The following is a 23,755-nucleotide window of genomic DNA, read 5'->3' on the forward strand; positions in this document are numbered from 1 at the left end:
GACCTTACTATATCCATCATCCAGGGGCTGAGGTCCTTAAAAGAAACATCCTAATTAATGAATTTTTAGAAAACTCCTAGGATATGACATGGGCAAGAACCTTAACAATAAAACCTGTCTAATGGTACTAAAAGGAATTTAATAATGTATATATAATCTCTCTCTCTTTTCTGACATCTCAATTTTCCATTTTTCCATTGACACATTAAAGGAACACATATTGGACTTTTGCATTACATTTCATATTGGGTTTTCTCCTCTTGTTTTTTTTTTCTATGTCCAAAAAGATACTTTGTCAATTCAGTTCACTCATAATAGTACAGCTAATGTTCAATAAAGGACCTTCCAGTTCTCAGTGTAAAATAAAACAGCAAAAGAGTCCACTTGATACATCTTTGATGTCATTGTTATTTCTTTCCTGTAACTGACTTCATGAACAAAACCATTCACAACTTGGATGCATTTTTTAAAAATTTTATGATAGTGTTTAACTACAAATGTCTCTTGAGTTTCTATATTAACTCAATTTTGAACTTAAGCCAAAATATAGAATATTTACACTGTCAGAAAGGACTGAGCAACTAATATTGTAAATACATGAACATAAAGTCTTTAAATTGCTTTTTTAATTTTTACTTTTTTACTAATGATGAGGCAAAGTCACCCTTCAGAAGAAGCCTGATGAGGACAACATTTCAAAAACAGATGTTCTCACTCTTTCTAATCTCTTTTTAGTAAGGTCTTTTCTCATTCCTCAAGGAATTATAATTCCCTACCAACTTCTCTCCAATGTCTGCATTTGATTTGCTCGTTCCTGACTCCACATCTTCATAGCTAGAAAGACATATCCTCCTTTCTTTGCTTGTGTGTAACTATTCATATTAAAACATACTTAAAAGTCACTTCAAATCTGGATATTTAAGGACAGCACACATTTCTTTCTTATAGTAACTTAGATTAGGCTGGCATCACCAAATTCATCTCTGTTCATTTTGCCTCCTCTAAAATGTGCATACTTGTGCATTCTTTTGCCAAACAGATTGTAAGGAACAAGATATAAGTCTTATTTTTATAAACCCTTCTCAGATTGCTTAGAATAGCGAGGGTTCATAATGCAAGCTCAATAAGTGTTATCTTTGAAAAGCCAAATTCTGAAATGAAAAATGCACTCACTCATCTTTAAAGCCAAAATAGAAGGTAAGTAGATAATTTATAATGTCGTATTGATTCACTAAAATTTTCTCTTTTGTCCTGCAATGTACTACATAGCCAATAAGATTATATCAGATACTTTTAATAAAGTGAGATGCTAAACTTAAATGAATGGGATGATCAAATTGGAGTTTTGTAATTTTTAATCTCACAAAGGATTTATTAAGTATAGCAACATGTAAAGCTTGGAATTAGGTTGAAAGTACTTACTCATATTCTGCCAGACTTTCTCATTTGCTTGGATATTCACAACAACATTGGCTTCTCTCAAAACTTTGGATTTATGGTGAATTCTCTTTCACTTACAATCAAATTGACTAAGAACCCTGGAATGATAGGGGGAAAAGTAGTCACATGTGAGTGCATTATAACATGTATGCTAATTAAGTTATTTTAACCTGGTAAATATTTTTTGTTGTTGACTACTTTTTCTCTTTTATTTTGTGGCATTTGCCTTTGTCAGTGCTGTCTCCTTTCTCTAAATTATTCAAATCTCACTATTCTAAGCCTAATATAATTACTCCCTAAACAGATGTGAAAGCCTAAATCCTTCATGTGCCTGTTAAGATGTTTTTGCCTTTGACCTTTTATTTGTTTATGTATATGCATAGTGTATTAAATTACAAAATTTTTGAGGTTGGGATTTATTTGCTTTTCTTCCTCTTTCCCACATTAACACCTATCACAGTGTCTGATAAGACTAGTCAAGTTTAACAGTCCATATTAGATCCTAAGGATCAGATACAGATATCTGGAAGTGACTTGGATGGTTTCTTTGCTTTTGCTTCCAAGGCCAGTCCTTCAGGTATTCCTCTAACCTCTCCTCCCTAGCAGCTTTCTGATTTCCTCCAAACATTCCTTCATTACTGCCTCAGACCCTCCCTTATTTCTCGGGTAGCTTTTTCTCCATGCTGCACTAGATCAATGCCATCCTTCAATGGCTTCTTATTAATCTGATTATAACAACCCAAACTCATAACACAGCTGACAAGAGCCCTGCAGAATTTGGCCTCTGCTCTTTTACCATTGTCCTCTGCCACCTCTCTTTATCTGGCTCTCTAGATTCTGTTCACTATGGCCTCATTCCAGTTCCTGCAAGTGCCCATATTTCTGCTGCCTCAGACGTTTGTGTATCCTTTTGTAGAGAAACCATGTCCGAAGTATTTTCTCACTGTTCTTCAGGGCTTGCCTGAAACCTCAGTTTGTCAAGGAAAACTTCCTAGTCCTTCTCTCATAGTGCTCTAAAATCAAGCTTTGCAACAAACTATTATCAGTGATTTATTTAGTAGGCAATTAATGGTTTATTTTTAAGAGATTCCTCTCTAAAATATGAGCTCTATATGCATTGGTTAGTATTTATTTATTTTTCACCTTTGATACTCTAAGTTCGGGCTCAAGACCTTGTATTTTTGAGTGATCAATAGTTTTGAAGAAATAAGTGAATCAAAAGAGATACTAGTGCCGGTAAATGGTTGGAGCTGGAGAATATTATGTTAAGCAAAATAAGCCAATCTCAAAAAACCCAAGGCCAAATCTTTTCTCTGATATGAAGATGCTAATTCACAATAAGGGGAGGGTAGGTGGAAAGAACAGAGTTACTTTAGGTACAGGGGCGTAAAGGGAGAGGAGGGGATATGGAGATAAGAAGGACAGTAGAATGAATCAGATATTATTACCTTATGTGCATATATGACTGCATGACCAATGTGATTCTACAACATGTAAAATCAGAAAAATGAAAAATTATACTCCATTTATGTATGATATATCAAAGTGCATACATGTATTCTAGTGTCATGTATAATTAATCAGAGAAATTTTTTTAAATTTTTTAAAAAGAGATACTGGGGATACATAAAAGAAAATATAAGTGAAAAAGTAATGATAGTTTTGGGGGTAATAGTAAAATCTTATGTTAGTGTGACCTTCCATTGCATTCCCTGAAAATTCACTGGTGGGAATTCATTGTTCAGGTTAGTTTTACTGTGGCTTTCTGTATAGACTTCCCAATAGGGAGATCTCCTCACAATGTCTCTCTTTCTGCTTTGATAGTTGATGGACAGTGGCAGGAGTGGAGTTCATGGAGCCAGTGCTCAGTGACATGCTCAAATGGGACCCAGCAGAGAAGCCGGCAGTGCACTGCAGCTGCTCATGGGGGCTCCGAATGCAGAGGGCCATGGGCAGAAAGCAGAGAGTGCTATAACCCTGAGTGTACAGGTAAGTAAGTCCTGCATCTAATGAATGCCTGCTATTCATAGAACCATGCTGGGGCTATAGCTTGGTGTTAGAATATTTGCCTAGCATGGGTGAGGCCCCAAGTGTAATCCACATCACCATGAAAAATAAAACAAATAAATGAATAAAATAAAACCTGACAGAGCCATGCCAGACAATCATGGAATAATAAGATATTTTTATATTCCTAATAAATGAAGCCAGTATATCAGAGTTTATTCTACTAAATACCATGTTAGTAAAGTGACAAATTCAGGAGATTGAATACCAAGTAAGTTAACAAAGTTTAGCACTGAACTGACACTTTTGTAAGTGTGTCTAACTCGTTAGACACAAAAAGTCAGACACACTAATATAACCATTTGCTAATTACAATGAACTGTATTTGGCCAGTAAGTCAAATATTTGACTAGTTTATTCATGGTGGAGATTAATAAAAATTCAAGGGATTGGAATGTTCTGAGATATACAGATTCCTAAATCAGTGTGTGGTAGAGCACTGTCATTGACCATTACATATTTCTTTTAGCCAACGGTCAGTGGAATCAGTGGGGCCATTGGAGTGGATGTTCTAAATCATGTGATGGAGGTTGGGAAAGAAGAATAAGGACTTGTCAGGGTGCAGCAATCACAGGACAGCAATGTGAAGGAACAGGCGAAGAAGTGAGACGATGCAGTGAACAGCGATGCCCTGGTAAGAATGAGCAGAAATGATCCCAATGGAAACAGTTTGCAACCTGAAATTTACAAAAGATTAAAAATAATGCCATTAGTCAAGGACAGTACTTCCTCAGTTTAAAGACTGCTAATGATAACCTGGCAATTTACATTTTCTCTGTTATATGGGAAATCCCTCCAGAGGTGTCATAGAATAATTTTATTGGTTTTAAGTGATTTGTTGCAAAATGACATTGAAAAATACAGTAATAAAAATGTACCCATATGGAAGACCATGATTTAAATTAGCTTATATCTTTCTACCATTTTATGTAATGTTCCTTTACTGAGAACACAAAGCAAGTTGCCTTATATTATATATACCAGAAATAAGAAGATATGTTAAATAGTTCAGTGAGAAGCTAAAGAGATGATGTTGAAATTCAGACATTTTATGTGCTATTGCTGATTAACCTCATTTTGATGGATGCTATTGAACATCTCTGTTCCTACCCCTTTCTCCAATTTCCACTGTACAAAGAAATTCCTATGAGAAAAATATTCTAAAATGAAAGCATAAAGTCTAAATTACCAGTGAAAGAGTTGAAGTGCTACTACATTAGAATATTTTTCCATATAAGCACAGAAAAGGATGAAGGTCAGAACTTTTCCAGATTATAAAGCATATGTTTTTAAAGATTACATAAAGAAAGATTTCTGCCAGGCATAGTGGTGCATGTCTATAATCCCAGTGGCTCAGGAGTCTAAGGCAGGAGGATTGCAAGTTCAAAGCAGCCTCAGCAGTTTAAGGAGACCCTGTCTCAAAATTAAAGATAAAAAGTGCTGGGGTTGTGGCTCAGTGGTTGAGTGCTTCTGGGTTAAATCCTCAGTGCCACCTTGCCAAAAAAAAAAAAAGAGAGAGAGAGAGAGATTTCTTCCAAATCACATGTTCATTCAATAAAATATTATTGGCATATTGAAAAGTCAGTAAATATAATTTATAGGATGATGCCATCAGCAAAATTATGATAAGCACACTTAAAATGTGATATGATGAAATTTTAAAATTTGACAGTGCTTCACAGTGAGGTATACAGGAAAAGGCTGAACTTAGAGAATCTGAATCTCTTATTCTATTGGTAGCCAGTCCCTGTGGGGAAGCTATCTGTCTTTCCTGCTATACAGATGCTGAAAATATAGTGAGTACAACTAGTTGCAGATCTCTTCAGTTCAGAAACCTATGAATTTCTGTCTCTATCGAACATGACTGCATCTGTTTATAAAAACCACAGTACTCTCAGAGATATCTAGGGGTCAAAACTTTCTTTTCTTCATAATTAGACTTCTAAACATTTCTCACAGTTCAACACCAAGAATACTAACAGGAACTAAACTTTAAGAGCAGCAATTTGTCAGTAGGTTTTCTTTGGGATTAAGATCAGTGTTGTTGTTGTTGTTGTTGTTTTAATTCTAAAGCCTTATGAATTCAGAATGATAAGAAGTAAACAGCATGCAGCATTTTGATGTGAAGGATACCTACACAGTTTAGCACTGTGAAATGACTCCTATGCTGCCTGGAAATAAAGAAGCATTAAACAAAAACTTTAAGTTCACCTAGGGACAAATTTCATTAGACAATAAAGCATGATTAAACAATACTCTTGTAGTATTTGAAGTAATCTTAACCAGTCTTAGCATACTACAGTTCTTAACAGGTCTTTTAAAACTGTCTTTCATCTGTATGTATCTAGGTAAGATGGTTCTGGTGCAATCGAATTTACCAAGATTGCCACCTGCTGTTTGGAAAACATTTTACAAATCTGTTTACAAGAAAAATACTGTACTGTATTACCTCAGTTTATTTGTTGGCTTTTGTGATTTAAGGCAAGTTGAAAAATAATCACATAAAATTTAAAATACCTTTTATATTGCATCATACATTTTGGAGTATTATTAACATTTTCATTTTACTCTTTTGGATAATATATGAAAGGAACAACAAATTATTTACAAGTATGTAGTTACACAATTAAAATAAATTCTTGAATCAGGTAAATAATTAACAAATTACTGCTTCACAGGGACAAATATATATTTATATATACACATACATGAACACATATGCACACACATGCAGGTATATACATTAGGCCTTTGAATACATCCTGATCTGATACTTTTATATAAACACAAATTACATTGTCTCTCAAAAGCTTTATATGACTTCTAACTTCAAAAATGCATTTCACTATAGAGAATATAAAATGTTTTATCAGAATAGTTTGTTTATATTTATCTAACTTTTTCATGTGCAGTAATATTATTTTAGTAAGACAACAGTTTTTCTAAGTTTTCCACAGTAGACTTGATCTATAAATGAGATCCTAATCCTCCTTGATTTCTTCTATGGTCACTGTATCATTTTTGTAAGTAAGACCTTAATATTCTCAATTCCAATCAATTTATAGGTGCACAATTGCACATAAACAATATTAACGGAGAAAACTTTCAAATTACCAAAACATTTACTAAGGCATTTTTCCTCTTTTCATCAATAACAAAGCCTCAACAAATGTTCCTTTTAGAACAATAAGTTTTTTCTACTATTATCATTGTGAATATTTCTTCAGATACCTGGGCAGAACTGCTATTTATTTTTATGCTTCACTTAATCTGAAAGCAAAACAAATTAATCAAGTGTGCAAGGAGACCCTCTGTAGTCAGGAAGGAGATATAATACCCTTACATCTTTGTCTAGATAAGCAGTGAAAATAATAATTAATCATCTGGACTTAATTAGAAGCTGCTGTAATGTCTACTAAAGGTAGACAATAAAAATATTTGCGCATCAGTGTTAGGATTTTTCTTTAAGGGTAAATGGATAACCTAAAGATTTTTACAAACATCATAACCAAGAATAAGATTTTTCTATTGTCATCATAAGAAATTTTAGGGATGAAAATTTTATTTTTATAAACACTAGTAGTTGGGAAATAGAATAATTACAGGGAAGATAATTAAGGGTTTCAATTTTTAAATTGGTCAAATTTGCCAATAATCTTTTTTACCTCACTGTTATTGTACACCTTCAGACTCTGAGGAGTAAAATGGTAGGATGGTAGTAGTTTTCTCTGGTTTTGTTGTGATATTTTTCATTTCATTTTTCCAATAATTTCCTGGATACTATTATTTAGCAAGCAAATATTATAGCTGGTTTAGCCTCTGTTAACTTTTTGGTTTCTTGGTGACATTCTTACTCACTTTCTCAGGGCAATAGCTCACTATTTCTACAACTCGATTTCCAGGTTCCATTACTCTTTTAGTCATTAATTACTGAGTAGAAATCTACCATTTACAGGAAGATATTACACTTAAATATATAAATAAAACCTCCTTCTTGGAATGACAGTTGCTTTGTCTGAAAACGTTAAGCGAAACTTGCAGGCTCAGTGTGCTCAGAAAAACTTGTGAAGCAAATTAGCCCATATCATAAGTGTACATAGAAATAGTATCTTGGGTCACAGATGCAGCAATTTGGGGGATATTTCTGAATATTCATACCAAAGGAGGACAGTAATGTTGGTAGTACAAAACCTTTCTAGAACATTGGTATTCATTTATATTAGAATTTGGCAACCTGCAATATAATGTATGTAAGCTCCCCCAACACACCCAATCCCCCACCCAATGCTCATTCTGGGATTGACCATTCTTTATCTCTGTAAAGTTGCTTTGCAACAATACAGTTTCTCCTCCAAATACCAAAAGAAACTTCATTTAATTTCTGAATAATTTTCTTTGAACTTCAGTAGGAGGAATCACAAAACTTGCTCACTTTATGCCCCCTTGTTTTTCTTTTATTGCCCACTCTCATTTTCCAAAGCTACGCTTTTTGAACCTTAGAATACTTAAACATCACCCTGAAAGGTTGTTGAAATGCAGACTCCTAAGATGGACGTCCACAGACTCTGATTCAGCAGGTCTGGGTGAATTTGAGAATTTGCATTTTTAATAAAATGTCAAATATTATTGAGGATGCTGGTCTGCTTATCATCCTTTGGGGTGCAATGATCTGTTATAGTAAAAAAAATAGTAGTAATAATAATAATAATAATAATAATAATAATAATAATAATGTGAAAACTAACAGAGGAATGAAATACAATCCTCCATCTCACCTCTCTTGGTTAGAGATTGCAAAGTTCTATTTTATTCATGCTTCTACTTTATTCATTCTTACTCAACAAGATTGCAGAGTTCTATTTTATTCATGCTTCTTCAGAAATGATGAGGGATTTTTTAATGTAATATGTTGATAATGAAAATACAAACAATCCATTTTAAGTTTTTTCAGCTAACTCATTTCAACCAAAATAAGATCTCTTCACAGCAGTCATAAAAAGAAAAGTAGGACAGTTAATTAGTTGTGTGGGCAAAGATGGTTTAGTCCTTATCCAACTCTCAGTTCTCCAGTCCTCATTTTTCCTGTTCCATGAAGAAGCAGGAAAAACAACTTAAGTATTATTTGAACAGGTTTGATAAAAACTGTGCAATGCCAGGACACAGATCTTCTTATCCCCAGCACCTCTCTTCCTGAGCAGGAGTATATTTTTGCTGCCTCTTATTCCCCAAGGCTATTAGCTACTGTATACACATATAAGTGAGTGTGAGCAAGGTGTCAGGGAAGAAGACAGCATCTTAGCTCACATTGACTTATTTTCTCCCCAGGTCCCACTTAGTGGGGTGGTAGATGAATTACTTCCAGTACAATTATTTTGTCTTTGGTAGAGATAAGTTTAATATGTTTGGTAAATTAGACCCTTCAAAACGCCGGTGTAGTACTCCATTTTTTAAGGCTAAATGTAATCACTATTAGAAATCCAGATATGTGAGTATAAAATTTGCATTTTCTTATTGAAAGAGAAAAAATGCTACTCTATGTTAAAATTTCATACAAGTTGACATCTGCTTTGCCTTTTCTTTTTAAACTACTATTAGTTCATCACAAACAGTGCTTTTAAAAGCTCCTATTCCATTGGAATTTCTGATTTTTTTTGATGTCAGGTGGTATCTGTATATTTTACAGGGAATTATGCTATTATAGGTTGAGTTCTTCATAAGGTTAAAGCAAGTATTTTCACTGAATATTTTTGGACATAACAAATAATGTCACACTTTAAAGTTCACATCAATCATCCAAAACTGAACACTAGGTTCAGTGTTTAACAGTAGGTGGCACTAGAAATTGAATTCTTTCTTCTTAAATGTTCTATTTGTTTTTACCATGTCACTTCTAAAAAGCATGTAAATTAATTAGAACTTGAAGATAACCCTATGTGAGAAAGACCACCTGTTGTTTAATAAATATTTAAAATAGTGTCCGATCCTCCCACAAAAGCATGGGTTTTATTATATAGTCCACTCAACAGTTCTGGAAAAAAAAAAAATCAACTGAATTTTATAGGCAGAATTAAGGAAAAATCAATGAGGTCTAAAAGAATCAATATCTATATCAAATAGTAATTTATGTCCCTTTTCAAACCTGTTTCTATGGAGACTTTTATTATCATAATTTGTCTTACAGATTGCTCATCAGATGAGACTTTGACAGAAGCCCATAGCTTCTGTCATGGTAGAAACTTAAAAGGCAATTTCTTGTAATCTTATATTACCCTACTTTGTCTAATATAGAAATATTTGGCAACATGCTGAGCATTCTCAAGTCAAACAGTAGAGAAATACTTATATTTTTTTGTTTCTTTCTTCTATCTCCAGTTACTTTGTAATAAAAATAAACACAAATTTTAGGCACGATTTAATCATTATTTTTAAAATAAGGGAATTAAAGTTAATCTTTAAAATTACTAAAATTGATTAATACAACTCCCTTTTGGGGTCAATGCTTACTAACATTACTTTTAATAATAAACTGAAATTTATTTAAACTATTTTTTTGCGATTATAATTTGTAATATGATACTTCTTTCCTTAGAAATGAATGAAGGAAATGGTGAAGGTAGGAAAAATGTCAAACTTCTATAACAAGTTATTCAGTTTCCCCATATGTTAGCTCCACTAACCCTTTTAGGTCAGAGCTCCCTGAGGCAGTCTCACCCCGTAACCAGCCGTGCTGGGATTGGCCCTAGTTGTGTCCAAATAATGATCCTAAAGACCTCAGTGCAGCTGGCCTGACAGGAGGCTGTGGCCAGGTGGCTCAAGTCTCAAGTAGCCTTGTCATTCATGCCAGTGTGCCTCCAAGTCATCCCTTTCTACATGTGCTAAGATTAGAGAAGGCTAAAAAGGACTCTTATCCTCAGCTTTTCCTAAAATAATATAAAAAGGCAAGTAAAATTTTCCAGCAAAGTCTAGAATGCACTTCAATGTTAAAAAGCCTAATAAAAACTTGGTAAAGAATTATTTAGTTATTCTTCAAAATTGAAGTTAGCCATTGTTTAGTTAAATTAGTTAACAGCTTGAAACTAGAGTGATCATATCTACTCAGCTGAAATGTAGGATTAAATGATAAAATACAGAATTTGCTTGGGAGTGTGTACATAAAACATGATCCAGACCAGCACTCACGTAGGCAATCTGTAACACACAGTTTGCTGATAAAATTAAAGTTTGTCATTTCTGTCTTCGAGACTTAAAAACATTTTTTTTGTGAAATATATGAATAACTTATTTATCATAGATTAACAACAACAAAAGTACCCCTATGCTTAGGGACAATGTCTACTCTGAAAATGGGTCTTGTTTGTGTCTGCAAGCCATCACCTCCCAGCTGTAACTTTAGGGTACATAGTTCTCTCTACCTTGGTTTCCTCATGTTTAAAATATATTCTATTCACCGAGGGAGGTTACTATGAGAATTTGATAAATTAAAATATGAAATTCACTTAGAAGAATAATTCCTAGTGAAACATACAGATTGCTGATACAATTGTATGCTTGAGATAGCTAAAACCTTTTCTTTTGTGAGGCACAGTGTTATGAAACACTTCATAAATACTCTTTTTTTCTCTCAGGCCTTGGCAGCAGCATGAATTCTTCACCTGAGTAGGTTCCACCTTTGAATTTAGAGCTGTAAACCATGTGAGCACAGAGACTGGATCTATCTCATTTACCTCTGCATCCCCAAACCTGAGAATTCACAAAACATAATAATTCATGATTTGCCAGCAAGTAAAAATTGAAATGTGGGGTCACGAGTAGTGCATGTTTTCCTTTTATTTTTTTTCTGCATGCCAACTCTATACTTTTGAATCAATTTCTGTTTAATGCTGAAATTCTAGCATATGAGGTGAAAACTAATTTTCCACATCAAATTGATTTAAACCCAGTATAATTTCTGCTATTTTTAAGAGACAGAAAATCAGTTTGAATAGACAGATTAACAGCTAATCACTAGGTAATTGCTACCTTATTTTAAGGGAGCATGCTAACTATAAACTTGTGACTTCAAGTACAGTTGTATCTTACAAATGAGTTTTTGTATCTTTGTGCTAGTGATAGCAAACAGTGGGATGTTTCAGCTGATGCACAAGAGTTGATCTTCCATTTTTCTAAGGCATAAAAATACAGGAGTCCTTCATATTGCTGCATGATAATATGTTTTTATTTTGAGCACAGAGAGGCTTAAGCTAGTTATCTATTTTCTAATTTACAAAATACACATAAGTAGCATTAAACATACACAAAAAAATTAACACAAATCTCTATCTCTAACATGTTTTTCTCTTGAGCTTTGGTTCCATATAGCAACTGAGTTTTGGATAGTATTTAAATGTGCTCAAATATTACAAATGCAAAACTATTTTCAGCATCTCTTTCCCAAGCCATCTCTGCTTCATATACTGTAGCTCAAGATGAAGCACACTGGATGTCCCTCCTGGAGTCCTCTTATTTCTCCATTTTCCTTCCCTCTTGCACCCATCAGCCATGAAGTTGAGTACAGTCTACTTCCTAAACAGATTTGGAATCCATCTACTTCCTACTGCCATTTCCTGTGATTCTTTCCCCCCTCCCTTTGTACATTATTTAGATTGTCCCAGGTCTCTTAGTCTGAGGTCTCATGTTCCTTCAATCCACTCTCCAAACTGCAATCGTAACTTGTAAAAACATAATTTCCTTTGACCTTAAAGTACATTCAAAATTCTTGGCTACCCATCATTTATAAGCCCTCCCTCTCCTGCAACTACCCACCTTATACTCATCCCCAACTTTGTACTCTGTCCATTCTGAAATAGCCCAATTTATTGAATGTTCCTATTCTCTTTGCCCCTGGGTCTTCCCATAAATGGTTCACATGGAAGACTTTCCCATTCCTCCTTGCAGAAGTCCTATTTATCTTTTTTCTCTCAACTTGGACAACCTTTCTAGAAATCTGTTGCTCACATACTCCTCCCTACAGTACTTCTAGAGTCACCAGACCACAGTGAACATCCTGTTGAACTTTAATTTCTCATATCATTTTCTTCCTGATCATTTCTTGGTAGTTGAGAGACCCTGACAATTCTTATTCATCCTTTATATGGAAAGTGTTCTAAAGGAGGACTAGGATATAATGGAAACTAAATATTTGTAGAATGAACAAATTCTGTAAGTGGCACTGAAGAACCCAGGAAGATCCCCACTGCTCGAGATGTATGAACATAAGATAGAAGAAAATAAATTCTTGGGGCTGGGGATGTGGCTCAAGCCGTAGCGCGCTCGCCTGGCATGTGTGCAGCCCGGGTTCGATCCTCAGCACCACATACCAACAAAGATGATGTGTCCGCCGAGAACTAAAAAATAAATATTAAAATTCTCTCCTCTCTCTCTCTCTCTCTCTCTCTCTCTCTCTCTCTCTCTCTCTTTTTAAAAAAATTAAAAATAAAAATAAATAAATAAATAAATTCTTATTTTAGTGTCTAGGCTCTTTTGCTTCTGGTATGCGTATAAACAGACTTGTTTTCTTTTCTAATTTTTTTAAGATATAATCTTCAAAGAATGCCAAAATCACCTTTGATCAAATATTTAAAGCAGCTGTGGGATTTGACATCAGTACTGAAAAGTTGTAAATCCTGGACCAATTTGCAACTTTTAAATCGATGATTCCCCTTTTTTATCATTTGTGTACTGGGTTTCTGTCTTCAAGAAGCACAGTGCAGCTGAGGCTTTGTGAATTTATAGTAGAGCAAAATATAAAGTTTGTCTGCCTCCCTAGACTTAGAAAATTATTGGTTTGGTTGGTTTTGTTTGATTATAGGTAGATCAAACAGATAGTCAATAAGTTAGTAATTGAGTAGTGTGAATGGACCCAAGAGAACTAGTGCTTATGCAGCTTCTTTCATACCTAGAGTTGGCATACTGTAGGTCACATCAGAGGGTCCTAAAAAGGGGCACATTGGCTCTTACTATTAAATTAGATATAACCCTCCAAGGTCAAATTTTCCAATATCTGATACCCTAGAAATCTCTTTAACTTTTAGTGTGATTATAACAGCTAATCTCTGTCTCTTTCTACTTTTAATTGGGATGATTTGTGCCTGGCCATTTTCCATAGACACACACACACACACACACACACACACACCCTCAGTATTGTGCAGAATCATCTTATTTCTCTGTGATCTTTAGAATCAGCATAATTGAAAAACAGATTGTCTAGCCAGAGGAGACCAACAAATGAATAACCTATAAAAAAATGTAGATATAACAAGGTGACAGACACATGCTTCAGAGAACAACAGAGCTAAGGAAGGGACAGGAGTGTGGAAGGGTGGGTCAGCAAATCACTGAAAATGTGAGAATTTGAGTTAAGATAAAAGGTGGTGAATATATGAGTCATGGAGATATTTAAGGACAAGGAGGAGGGATATGCTGGGTGGAAAGAACAGGTGGACACATTCTGAGGCACCAGCTCAACCAGAGTATTGGAGAAGGAGCCAGCCAGGAGGCCAGTGTGGCTGAGGAGGTAGTGAGAAGGCAGAGGGAAGGAACACAGCCAAAGGTAACCAGATTTCAGGACCTTGTAACAGGCCAGTTTAAGCATTAAACATATTTCCTTACATGAAAAAAACGACATTTTATCTTTCCCCAAGTAGTATGCCCTTTAAAAAATCAAGCAGTGACCCATATTTCCCAGCAGATTGTTATTACTACTGCAACCTTGATTTTGAACCTCATCAGTTTGAGCTGCAGGCCCAGTAAACATTCACCCTGTTGGCCCACCACTGCCATCTAGTGGCTAACATCTACAATGACCAGATATTCTGACCACAGTGGACAGGGAGGAGAGGCACAGAGAGGGAATGAATGCCTTTTGCCAGAACATAAAGTGTGAAAGCTTTCTGACTCCACTCCAGGGAAATGAAGAAGTTCAGTGTACAGATTATTTTTTCATTGGTTTATATCAAGACTAAATCAGGAAATACTAGAAGCTGTAGCAACAGGTTTTATGAAATGTATTTCAGATTTCATCAGTAGAACTGAAGAAAATTTGAGTTTGAAAGCATTGAACACTAGAAAGACAGTGCAAGTTTTGTGAAAGTAAAAAATTATAAATCAAAAGATGATGAGAAGGATAACAAAGAGAGATGCATAGAGGGAACAAACAGTAATCAAGTGTAACTGTAATAATAGATAAAAACTGTCATGTCAGTAAAAACAGACTAGTCATTTTATATAGAATTTGATTATTTTATAAACTATTCATGATGTATTTTGTGAACTTTAATACTTATTCTAATGTTCCATTTAAAAATATTCCATTAGAGTTTTTGAATGAATTTACAGAAATAGTTATCATCTATTATAGCAACGTCCAAAGTAGTAACCATTTAAATTTAATTTACATTAATAATTAAAGTTAAATGAAATTTTAAATTCTGTCCTCAGCCCCACTGAGCGCATTTTAGCAACTGAACCATATTTGGCTAGTGGCTACTAGGTTTAACAGTGAAAATAGATTTCCATCATTTTGCAAAATCCATCATGTAGGCTGTGTGTTAAAGATAAATTGGAATTATACTTTCAAAAATGGGAGGAGAAAGCATTTTAAGCAGAACACACAGCATTTGCACAGATAAAGAAGAATGAATTAGTGTGAAATATTTAGGAAATAACCAATCATTCTTTGTGACAGATGTACATGTGAGTGAGCAGGAGGCATCCAAGGTTCAGGTGTACTAGGAGGGTCTTTGATTACAAAAGGCACAATTAACTTTGCTCTGTGAGGACTAGGGACCCATGGCAATAAGGGGCAAAGTTAATCTTCATTTTAGAGATGACTGTTACAAGGCATAAAAATTGGTTTAAGAGGAAAGGTACTGGGGAATAGCATCACTTGACACCCATTCCATTAGCTCAGGAAGCAGGCACCATCCTAGACCTCTCTGTTGCCTTCATTCCCCATATCATTTAGCCAACAGGCCAAACTTATCTTGTATCCACCTATTTTTTCCATCTTTAGTCTAGCCATCCTTCCTAAAGGGATAACTGTGGTCTTGCATTAACCTCCTCAATGGTCTAACTGTGGTCTAGCCTATCTAGTCTGCCTAAACAAGGCAAACCAATCTTCTTAAAATTAAAAATTGATCTGAGCCTGTCTCTGCAGAGCATGACATCGCATTTCTCCTCATTCTTTTCCTTCCAGTCACTTTAGCCTGAATGCCTCAAGCCCTACCCTGCTGCAAGGCACTTTCATATAATGTTCCCTATGCCGAGAGCACTGACTGCATCTCATACTGCCAGTCTCAAGTGTCACTTCTTCCAGGAAGACTCTCAGATTTTAGATGGAAACAGCACCCTATAGTTAATGTTTGAAGTATTTATAATAATTGTATTGAATTACAATTATATTGCATAGTTACAAAAAGTAATTGTGTGTGCGTGTGTGTGTGTGTGTGTGTGTGTGTTTTACCTCTGTTTTCTCCCTTTGCCTGAGAGAACCACAGGCAGAGACTATTTTTCTAATGTATCCCTGGTTCTTTCTATAGCAGGGCCCAGCACAGGTTAGTAAATGCATGAATTTACCAATGAACTTGTTCCCTAATTCACACAGGATAGGATGGATGCCTGGGTGAATGGTGGAAGTAGAATTGTGGAAGATTGAGAGGAGAAGGATGAGTAGAAGATGCATCTGATGTTTTTAGTTTCAGGGACATGTTTGGCATATTACTGGCAGAGTTAGGAAATACAGGGAGCGAAAATAAGCAGCAGTGTGGGGGGAAATGGTGAGAATTGAAGTGTGGACAGATTGCCTTTGAGTTTTCTGTGGAATATTCAACTAAAAATGCCATTTACCAGTTGTCTCTGCCAATCTAAAACCCAAGAAAGACATTCAAACCAAAGAAACACATAGTTGTCTCCAATTCATAGCTGGAGTTAAAAGAATGACGACAGTATAACACAAGTAAAAGTTTGAGTTAAAAGTCAACGGACTTCATTCTTACTGCTGCTCTGACATTTTGCAAACTTTTCCTCTTTTCCCAGCTTTCCTCCCCTTCAGTGACATTAATATAAGCACCATCTATTTCCATGGCAGTGACTTCCCTCACCACTGCCACACCTCTGGGTTTTGCCTTTTCTTCCTGATACTGTCACCTGTCCTCTTAGGAGACACCTCCAGTTGGGAGGAGACTGGTGGGGCAGCAGAGTCCAGAATAGGAGCATATGCTCTCCATGCTGTGGGGGACAGATGGAGCAGGCAGTGAAGTGTCCCCCAGCCTGCTTGTGGGAGCGTCTGGTTATGGATGCTTGGCTGGTGATGGCTGCTATATCCCTTAATTTATTTTTCTCCTGTTTCCTGAGATAACTGTGGAAGAGAATCCTTTATGGAGGCTTCCTTTACTCTTATTTGAGATAAATTATATTATGTGTGTGTGATATATTTTGCTGCTTTTTAGTTTTGATTTGTGATGACTCTACTTCTACCCATCACCACTATCCCAGTCCAGCCTTAATGAAAATTTTTCTTGGATCCCAAGAAGGGTCCTTTAACAGTGTCAGAATAGCAGCCTTGGATGCATGGAAGAGACCAGGAAGGCATGGTTAACTCCCAAAGGGAGTGAGAACCAGGCACCCTCACCAAGCCACTCCTCCCTACTCAGTGCCCGCCAACTGCACTGATATTCTTGTCTGGATTTAATATGTAATAAAAATAATGTTTCAAATTTGAAAAGGAAAAATGTCAATTCTCCTTCTGTGCTTCTGTTTTTTTTCACATGGGTAAATAAGAATAATAGTCATCTCGAGATCATAGGTAGTTGGGGAAGAATGAGTCTGGGTATGAAAGACTGTAAAAGACTCAATGAATGTTAAGAGGATTAATATTATTAATGATGGAAATTATCCAAGTAAAGCATTTAACTTAAGGTAAAGTGGAAGTATGAATCATTCTGCAAAGGATACAAGGACTAAGAAAGGAAAATGTACACAAGAAAATGACCTGAGTATTTGGTGGAGGCCTAAGAGAGAATGATTTTCTAAGGACCTGAGGAAAGTATTTTCGAGAAAGAAAAAGTCAAAGGTGCTCCAGGGAAGGTTCAGTGAGTAAAGATTGAGGTAAGTGTGGTAGGCCTGATGGGCATCACTAGTGAGGAGAAGACAGCTTATGAAACAAACTGGGGCTGACATAGGTTGCCTACTAACCTATCTGCCAAGCAAAGCTTCCATGTGTTGGAGTCAAGTCACCAGTGTGTTTTCATCAGAACTCAGAGTAAATCAGGGGAAGGATACTTTCTTGAACAATTCAAAGTAACAAGGAAAACACTTGGAAAGTCAGAAGGAAGGCTATTGAGGAATTGGAATTCTGGGGTTCAGCCCTGCTGATAACCTCCACCAGCTCCCTCACCTTGGGTGAGTCTCATTTTGGCTTTGGCATTCTCATCTATGAAGGAAATGAAATAGGTGACCTTTGATGATACTTTCAACTTTAATATGCTCACTTGTTTAAATCATTCGGCCTGTCTTAGGTCATTACAAAAAACTGCAATTTCAATACTTAATGCATCCAGTTGCATTTTTTCACCTACTAATAGTTATAAGTTAAATTACAGAATTCACAAATTCTGAAGTACAATTGGATCAGTAGAATTTTTATTGTCATGGATTAAATAAGACACTATTTCCAAAGGAAGACATTTCTCCCAGGAAGTCACAGGCATATATTTATTTAGGGACTTTAGTAGTAATAGTGGTAGTGATTATTATAGTAGTTGTGGTACTGGGAATTGAACCCAGGGCATTGCACATTCTGGGCAAGCACTCTGCCACTAAGCTATGTCCCCGGCCCTACTTATTGTTTCTTAGGTCCTCATTTATCAAGGTATTTATATAAATATTATAAATCATCATTTCATGATTTGGGTTTTTTTCCATTATAATATATTTGTTATAGATCTGTTCTTAAAATTCCTTTTAACTTTCTTATTCTATAATTATTTAAAATTTCAAACATAATTAAAAAATAAAATTGATTTATTCTTATAAAAGCACAACTGGTATTTTTTGTTCTTGGATGAAGAAATAAAAACGTATTTTTGAACTTTATGTTAATTGATTCTTAACACTTATTAATAATTCTAATATGGCTTTTGGTATATTGTAAATCACTTTATTGTATAACATCCTAAAATATTATAAAAAATTGGAAAGATTTTTTTTTTCATTCTTGAATGTGTTCAATTTGGAGATAAACCCAAGTGACTTTTTCATAAAAGCCTACACAGTAAGAAATTTCAAAGGAAGCATGAAGATTTCGTAGATAGTGAAATAAAACCTGGTGATTTTTTGTTTATGTCTCTAACATTTCAGAAAACAATCTACTTTAAAGAACATGAAAGAGGTGCACAGTGAGAGAGATGCATTTGAGGACTGTTTATTGCCAATATTTAAAAAAATAAACACTGCTGACATTCAAGGCCCTCTGTTTTAAATTGCAGCACCTTATGAAATATGCCCAGAGGATTATCTGATGTCGATGGTGTGGAAAAGGACTCCAGCAGGCGATTTGGCATTCAATCAATGCCCACTGAATGCCACAGGTACAGTAAGATGACCCGCCCCAATCCAAATGAAGATTGCTATCCAACAACAGCATGCTGTGCTTGCTTATGAAGTCATGCTTTTGTCCTGTATCCATAAATAAGTCTGTCCAATAAGCAATTAATGAAACAATTTTAGTAAAGTGCTTCCTGAAAGGAGCCAAAAAAGAGGCCCCCAAAATATTGCTGGTGCAATGGTTTCTCAGTGTGACTCACAGGCATTAAAAAAAATAACCCAAATAACAATTTCACATGCCTGTTTTTTAAAGCAAAAAATAGCGTAAGCCCAATTTTCAGCCAGTCTCCCAATTATGCGATGCCTTCAAGCATCCTGTTATAAAGCTTCTCTCTGTTCTTTGTGACACACAGGCACCACTAGCAGACGCTGCTCTCTCAGTCTTCATGGAGTGGCCTTCTGGGAACAACCGAGCTTTGCAAGATGCATATCAAATGAGTACAGACACTTGCAGCATTCAGTAGGTGCAAAGCCAGCTTTAGTACTTGCTCTGTTTATTTTTTGCTAATGATCATTGTGTGAGAATTTAACCTTCTGCTGTACAATCGAATCAGTGAAGTCTCTGAAAAAAATGCCTAATGGAAAAAGGGATGTGATAGAAAGCTAATTTTTTTTGTAAGTTAGGACTAAATTGTTTTATTCCTCAGGCTTGGGTTTGTATGGATCCTGCTATTTAAATGAAAGAATTCCTTGTCTAACGGGAAAAGGCCTAAGCAAAGTCTGCTTTCCAGTTTTATGTGTAAGAATTAAACTATATATAATGAGTAATTCAAGTCTGTGTTAAATTCTATATAAGATCTATTTCAAAGCATCATACAATTTTAAAATTCTTTAACTTCTCAGTAATTGGGAAATAACAAAGCTGTGTCACTGAGATGTCAAATTTCTTACTGCAGTTTGAAATTAAGATGTAAAAACAAAATGACAATGTTGTTGCACCAGAGGAATTTAATTACTAGACAAAAATGTGGGGCTCAAGTTTCCAAAGTAGTGCCTGTTACCCACACATCTTTAGACTATACAGAATGTGATACATGGATATTTTGAGAACAATTAAATTTTGCTTGGTATTTCATAAGGGCAAGTCATTCTCATTTTGGACACTATTGCCATTTCATCCTGACAGTTAGGAAGACCTCTATCCATTGGAGTGGTACACATTGTGGGATACAGAATAAAATACCATTATAAGCCAAATGGAAAGTTGAACTTTGGTAGGGATGATGTTTCTTTTAAGAGCCTTTATGTTTTGCTGTGCTTGTGTGCATGTGTGTGTGTGTGTGTGTGTGTGTGTGTGTGTGTATGTGTTTTAATGTTCTGATTGTCAACACATATTTTTAAAAAAAAAACCCTGAAGGATATCTTGCTTGTGGCTGGAGAAGAAGCTTATACAAAAACCACCCTTATCAATTGATGGTATCAGCATTTATCTATTTATCAGAAAAATAAAACAAATTTTTAAAAATCTAGAAATTATATGCCTAGTAATATATTTATGTATGAAAACAAAAATTGAGTTGATAACTACGTAGATCCTTATATCTATCATTATAGATACATATATGTATATTAGAAAGTTATTATTTGGCTACCTAAAACCTTATTTCCACTATATGTTTACATATACTTATAAAAAACATATAATACAAATATATTTATGTATTTCCTATATTGCCAAAAACTCATCAACTTAATTACTGATATGGCATACAAAGGTATTGAACAGTATTTAAATTTCATATTTTTAAAAATTTATTTGTGTTGTGTGTATATATAGATAGATAGATTAATAAAGCCTCATTTAATAATAGCTATCAATAACTCATGTTATTCTGTATCAGAATTATATATGAGCAAAATATTTTTATGAGTTTAATTTTAATGAATTTTATTTTCCTCGCATTTTAGACATTAGAGTTTGTTTATTTTAGTCTAATTATATCTATATTCAGTTTTTTCTTAGTCATGATGGTAGATGGAACAATTTCAAGAATTAAGTAAATATAAGCCAATTCTTAGAAATTTGCAAGAATGAGAAAAAATCACATTTTTGCAGAAAAGTTTTATTTTCTGAATCCAATGTTCTGTACCGAAATAAGGAAATGAATTTGCATTCTGTGAATGCAGATCATGATAATGAAGAGCCTTCAGTCTGTGAAGTAGAAGAAATAAGATTTCAAGTTACATATCTTATAAAAACAATTCAGTTGATAAATAACAGCCAATGTGCATATGGCCTTATTGGCATAGGTATAAAATCAGGTGCATGATTTTTAGAACACAAAGCATCTATGTGTTCATCTCCTACAAACCACCTGCTGGGAATTTTCATTAATTAACTCCAATCTTCTTAAGAAGCTTCAACATGTGTGGTATTATTGCCTCAACATGCATAAAAAGAAACTAAACATATACCTAGAGGGAATCTACCTAAGAGAAGTAAAGAGTGAAAGTTGCACACCAGACACAATTGATCCAATTTCTAATCTCTTTTGTGGTGGCCATTCAACCTCCTGAGTCTTTTTTTTTTTTTTTTTTTTTTTTTTTAATCATCTGCCCTAAACTCTGGGACTGGAAGCCACATTTTCTGATTACATGTTCTCAGAAAAAGTCAAACGGTCTCACTCAAGTCTTAGTTTGCTATTTACAGAATGGAAGTCCTTCCTTCATTTTAGTATCTCTGGAAATATAGGGGAAAAACAGATGAGATACTATACATTTATTGTTTGTTTGTAAGAGCTGAGTAACTATAAGATATTGATAACTTTATGTATAGAAAATTCATCTGCATTTAAGAATCCATTTCAATAAGAATAATATTTTAGAGTTTCACATATTGTGGACTTGAGCTATGTGTGTAGAAAAATATAGATAAATTAATATAAAAAGATAGATAAGGAGGATGAGAGAAAGTGTAGATATTATATATATTTTATACATAAATTATGTTTACCTACACATGTATGAATGCTCACACACTTATACATGCATATATTAACAAATCTAGTGTTTGCCTAAGGATGATGATCTGCTTTACATGTTCATAGGAATATAGGATCAATCTGTGTCTTCAGAGATGTCTACCTCACACATTAGCTTCACCATCCATATCCTACAGAGTACACTGAAGATGGAAATGAGGTCAGCTTCCTTCCATACACTTACTCTTCTTGCTTCTTTAAGCTATGTTGTGTCTGACTGGCATAGCTGGATAATGCTTGTGATATAGAACAGTTGAGACTCCCACAAATCCAAAATTACTTTGCAGACTATATTTTCTCCTGTATCAATTCAACATTTAATCCTTGAAGAATTTTACTTTTTAAAAAATTTTCTATAATCATAAAGCTCAATAAATTATTAAAATTACTTTAAAAAATAATCTACTACAGGTAATTATTTAAAATAAATAGACCTGTTACCAACTCTTTCACATAGAATATAATATATGTACATATACACAGTTATAAAATCTGTAATTATAATGTGCTATTAAACACATTTTAAAAAATATAAAGTCAGCAATCTTAAACATGTAGTTTGAGTTATTTGAGGGTAAGAACCATGTTTTGTCTTTATTGTTTTATTGCCTAGCACAATGCTGAATACAGACTAGAAATTCTGTGGCTACGTGAATGATTTTGCTACTTTTCTTCGTGGTAGGATACTGGAACTAGAGAGCACTAAGAACATGATACACCAGAAGTATTGTTCATGAATTTATAAATATTATCCTCCATGTGCAATTTCTGTAGCTGAAAAAATATCTAGAAATGTGGAGTGATTGATAACAACACCTTATGAAATTATTTAGTTATTACAGAACTATTTCTGTAAGCTATTACCTGTGAAGTTTGTTTGGAAACCTTATAAGATACAAAGTTAAACACTATGCTCCAAGTATTGCTTTTCAGAAAAGATAAGGCACAAACATGTGCACACTCTTTAGTAAAATTAGAAATACAGGAACAACATACTAAATGTTAAGTAGCATTATTGGACATTTCATATCTTCTATGTATTAATGTGTCATTTGATACTGGGAATTTTTTAAATAATATACTAAATGAGGTAAAATCATTTTTTACGTATTGAGAAATAATCACAGGATTCAGATAAATGAAGAATATCATTTTTTTCACAAGTAAAACATGCTTTAATGAGAGTCAACTTAATAGCAGGAGAATAATTCTCAAGTGCTTAAGAGAAGATGACTTGTTGAACCACTGATATCAGTAATGTAAAGATCACAAATCACTTATTTTTTCTAAATTTGTTCTAATTAGTTATACATGACAGTAGAATGCATTTTGACACATTGTACAAAACAACTTCTCCTTCCTCTGGCTGTACACCGTGCAGAGTCACACCAGTAGTGTAATCATACATTATATTGTTTTGTCCCTCTTGCAGAAGCTTTCCCACCCCCACACCCTCTCCCTTCCCCTCACTTCCGTCTGCACAATCCACATTTTCTTCATTCTTCCCTACCCACCCCACATTATGAATCAGCATCCACTTATCAGAGAGAACATTCGGCCTTTGGGATTGGCTTATTTCACTTAGCATGATATTCTCTAGTTCCATCCATTTACTTACAAATGCC

At 34.6% G+C, this 23,755-nt stretch overlaps 1 protein-coding gene across 1 annotated transcript in view; it reads left to right on the forward strand.

Moving 5' to 3' along the window:
* The window catches only part of ADGRB3 (adhesion G protein-coupled receptor B3), a 696,487-nt gene that overhangs the window by 295,181 nt on the left and 377,551 nt on the right, over positions 1-23,755 (forward strand). The window contains exons 7-10 of the mRNA XM_081296489.1: positions 3,265-3,429; positions 3,977-4,141; positions 19,032-19,133; positions 19,503-19,609. Coding sequence (XP_081152615.1) covers positions 3,265-3,429; positions 3,977-4,141; positions 19,032-19,133; positions 19,503-19,609 — 539 coding nt within the window. The remainder of the gene's footprint in view (positions 1-3,264; positions 3,430-3,976; positions 4,142-19,031; positions 19,134-19,502; positions 19,610-23,755) is intronic.

The sequence above is a fragment of the Spermophilus citellus genome (genome assembly GCF_964194105.1).
Source record: "Spermophilus citellus genome assembly, chromosome: 5".
Classification (NCBI taxonomy): Eukaryota; Metazoa; Chordata; class Mammalia; order Rodentia; family Sciuridae; genus Spermophilus; species Spermophilus citellus.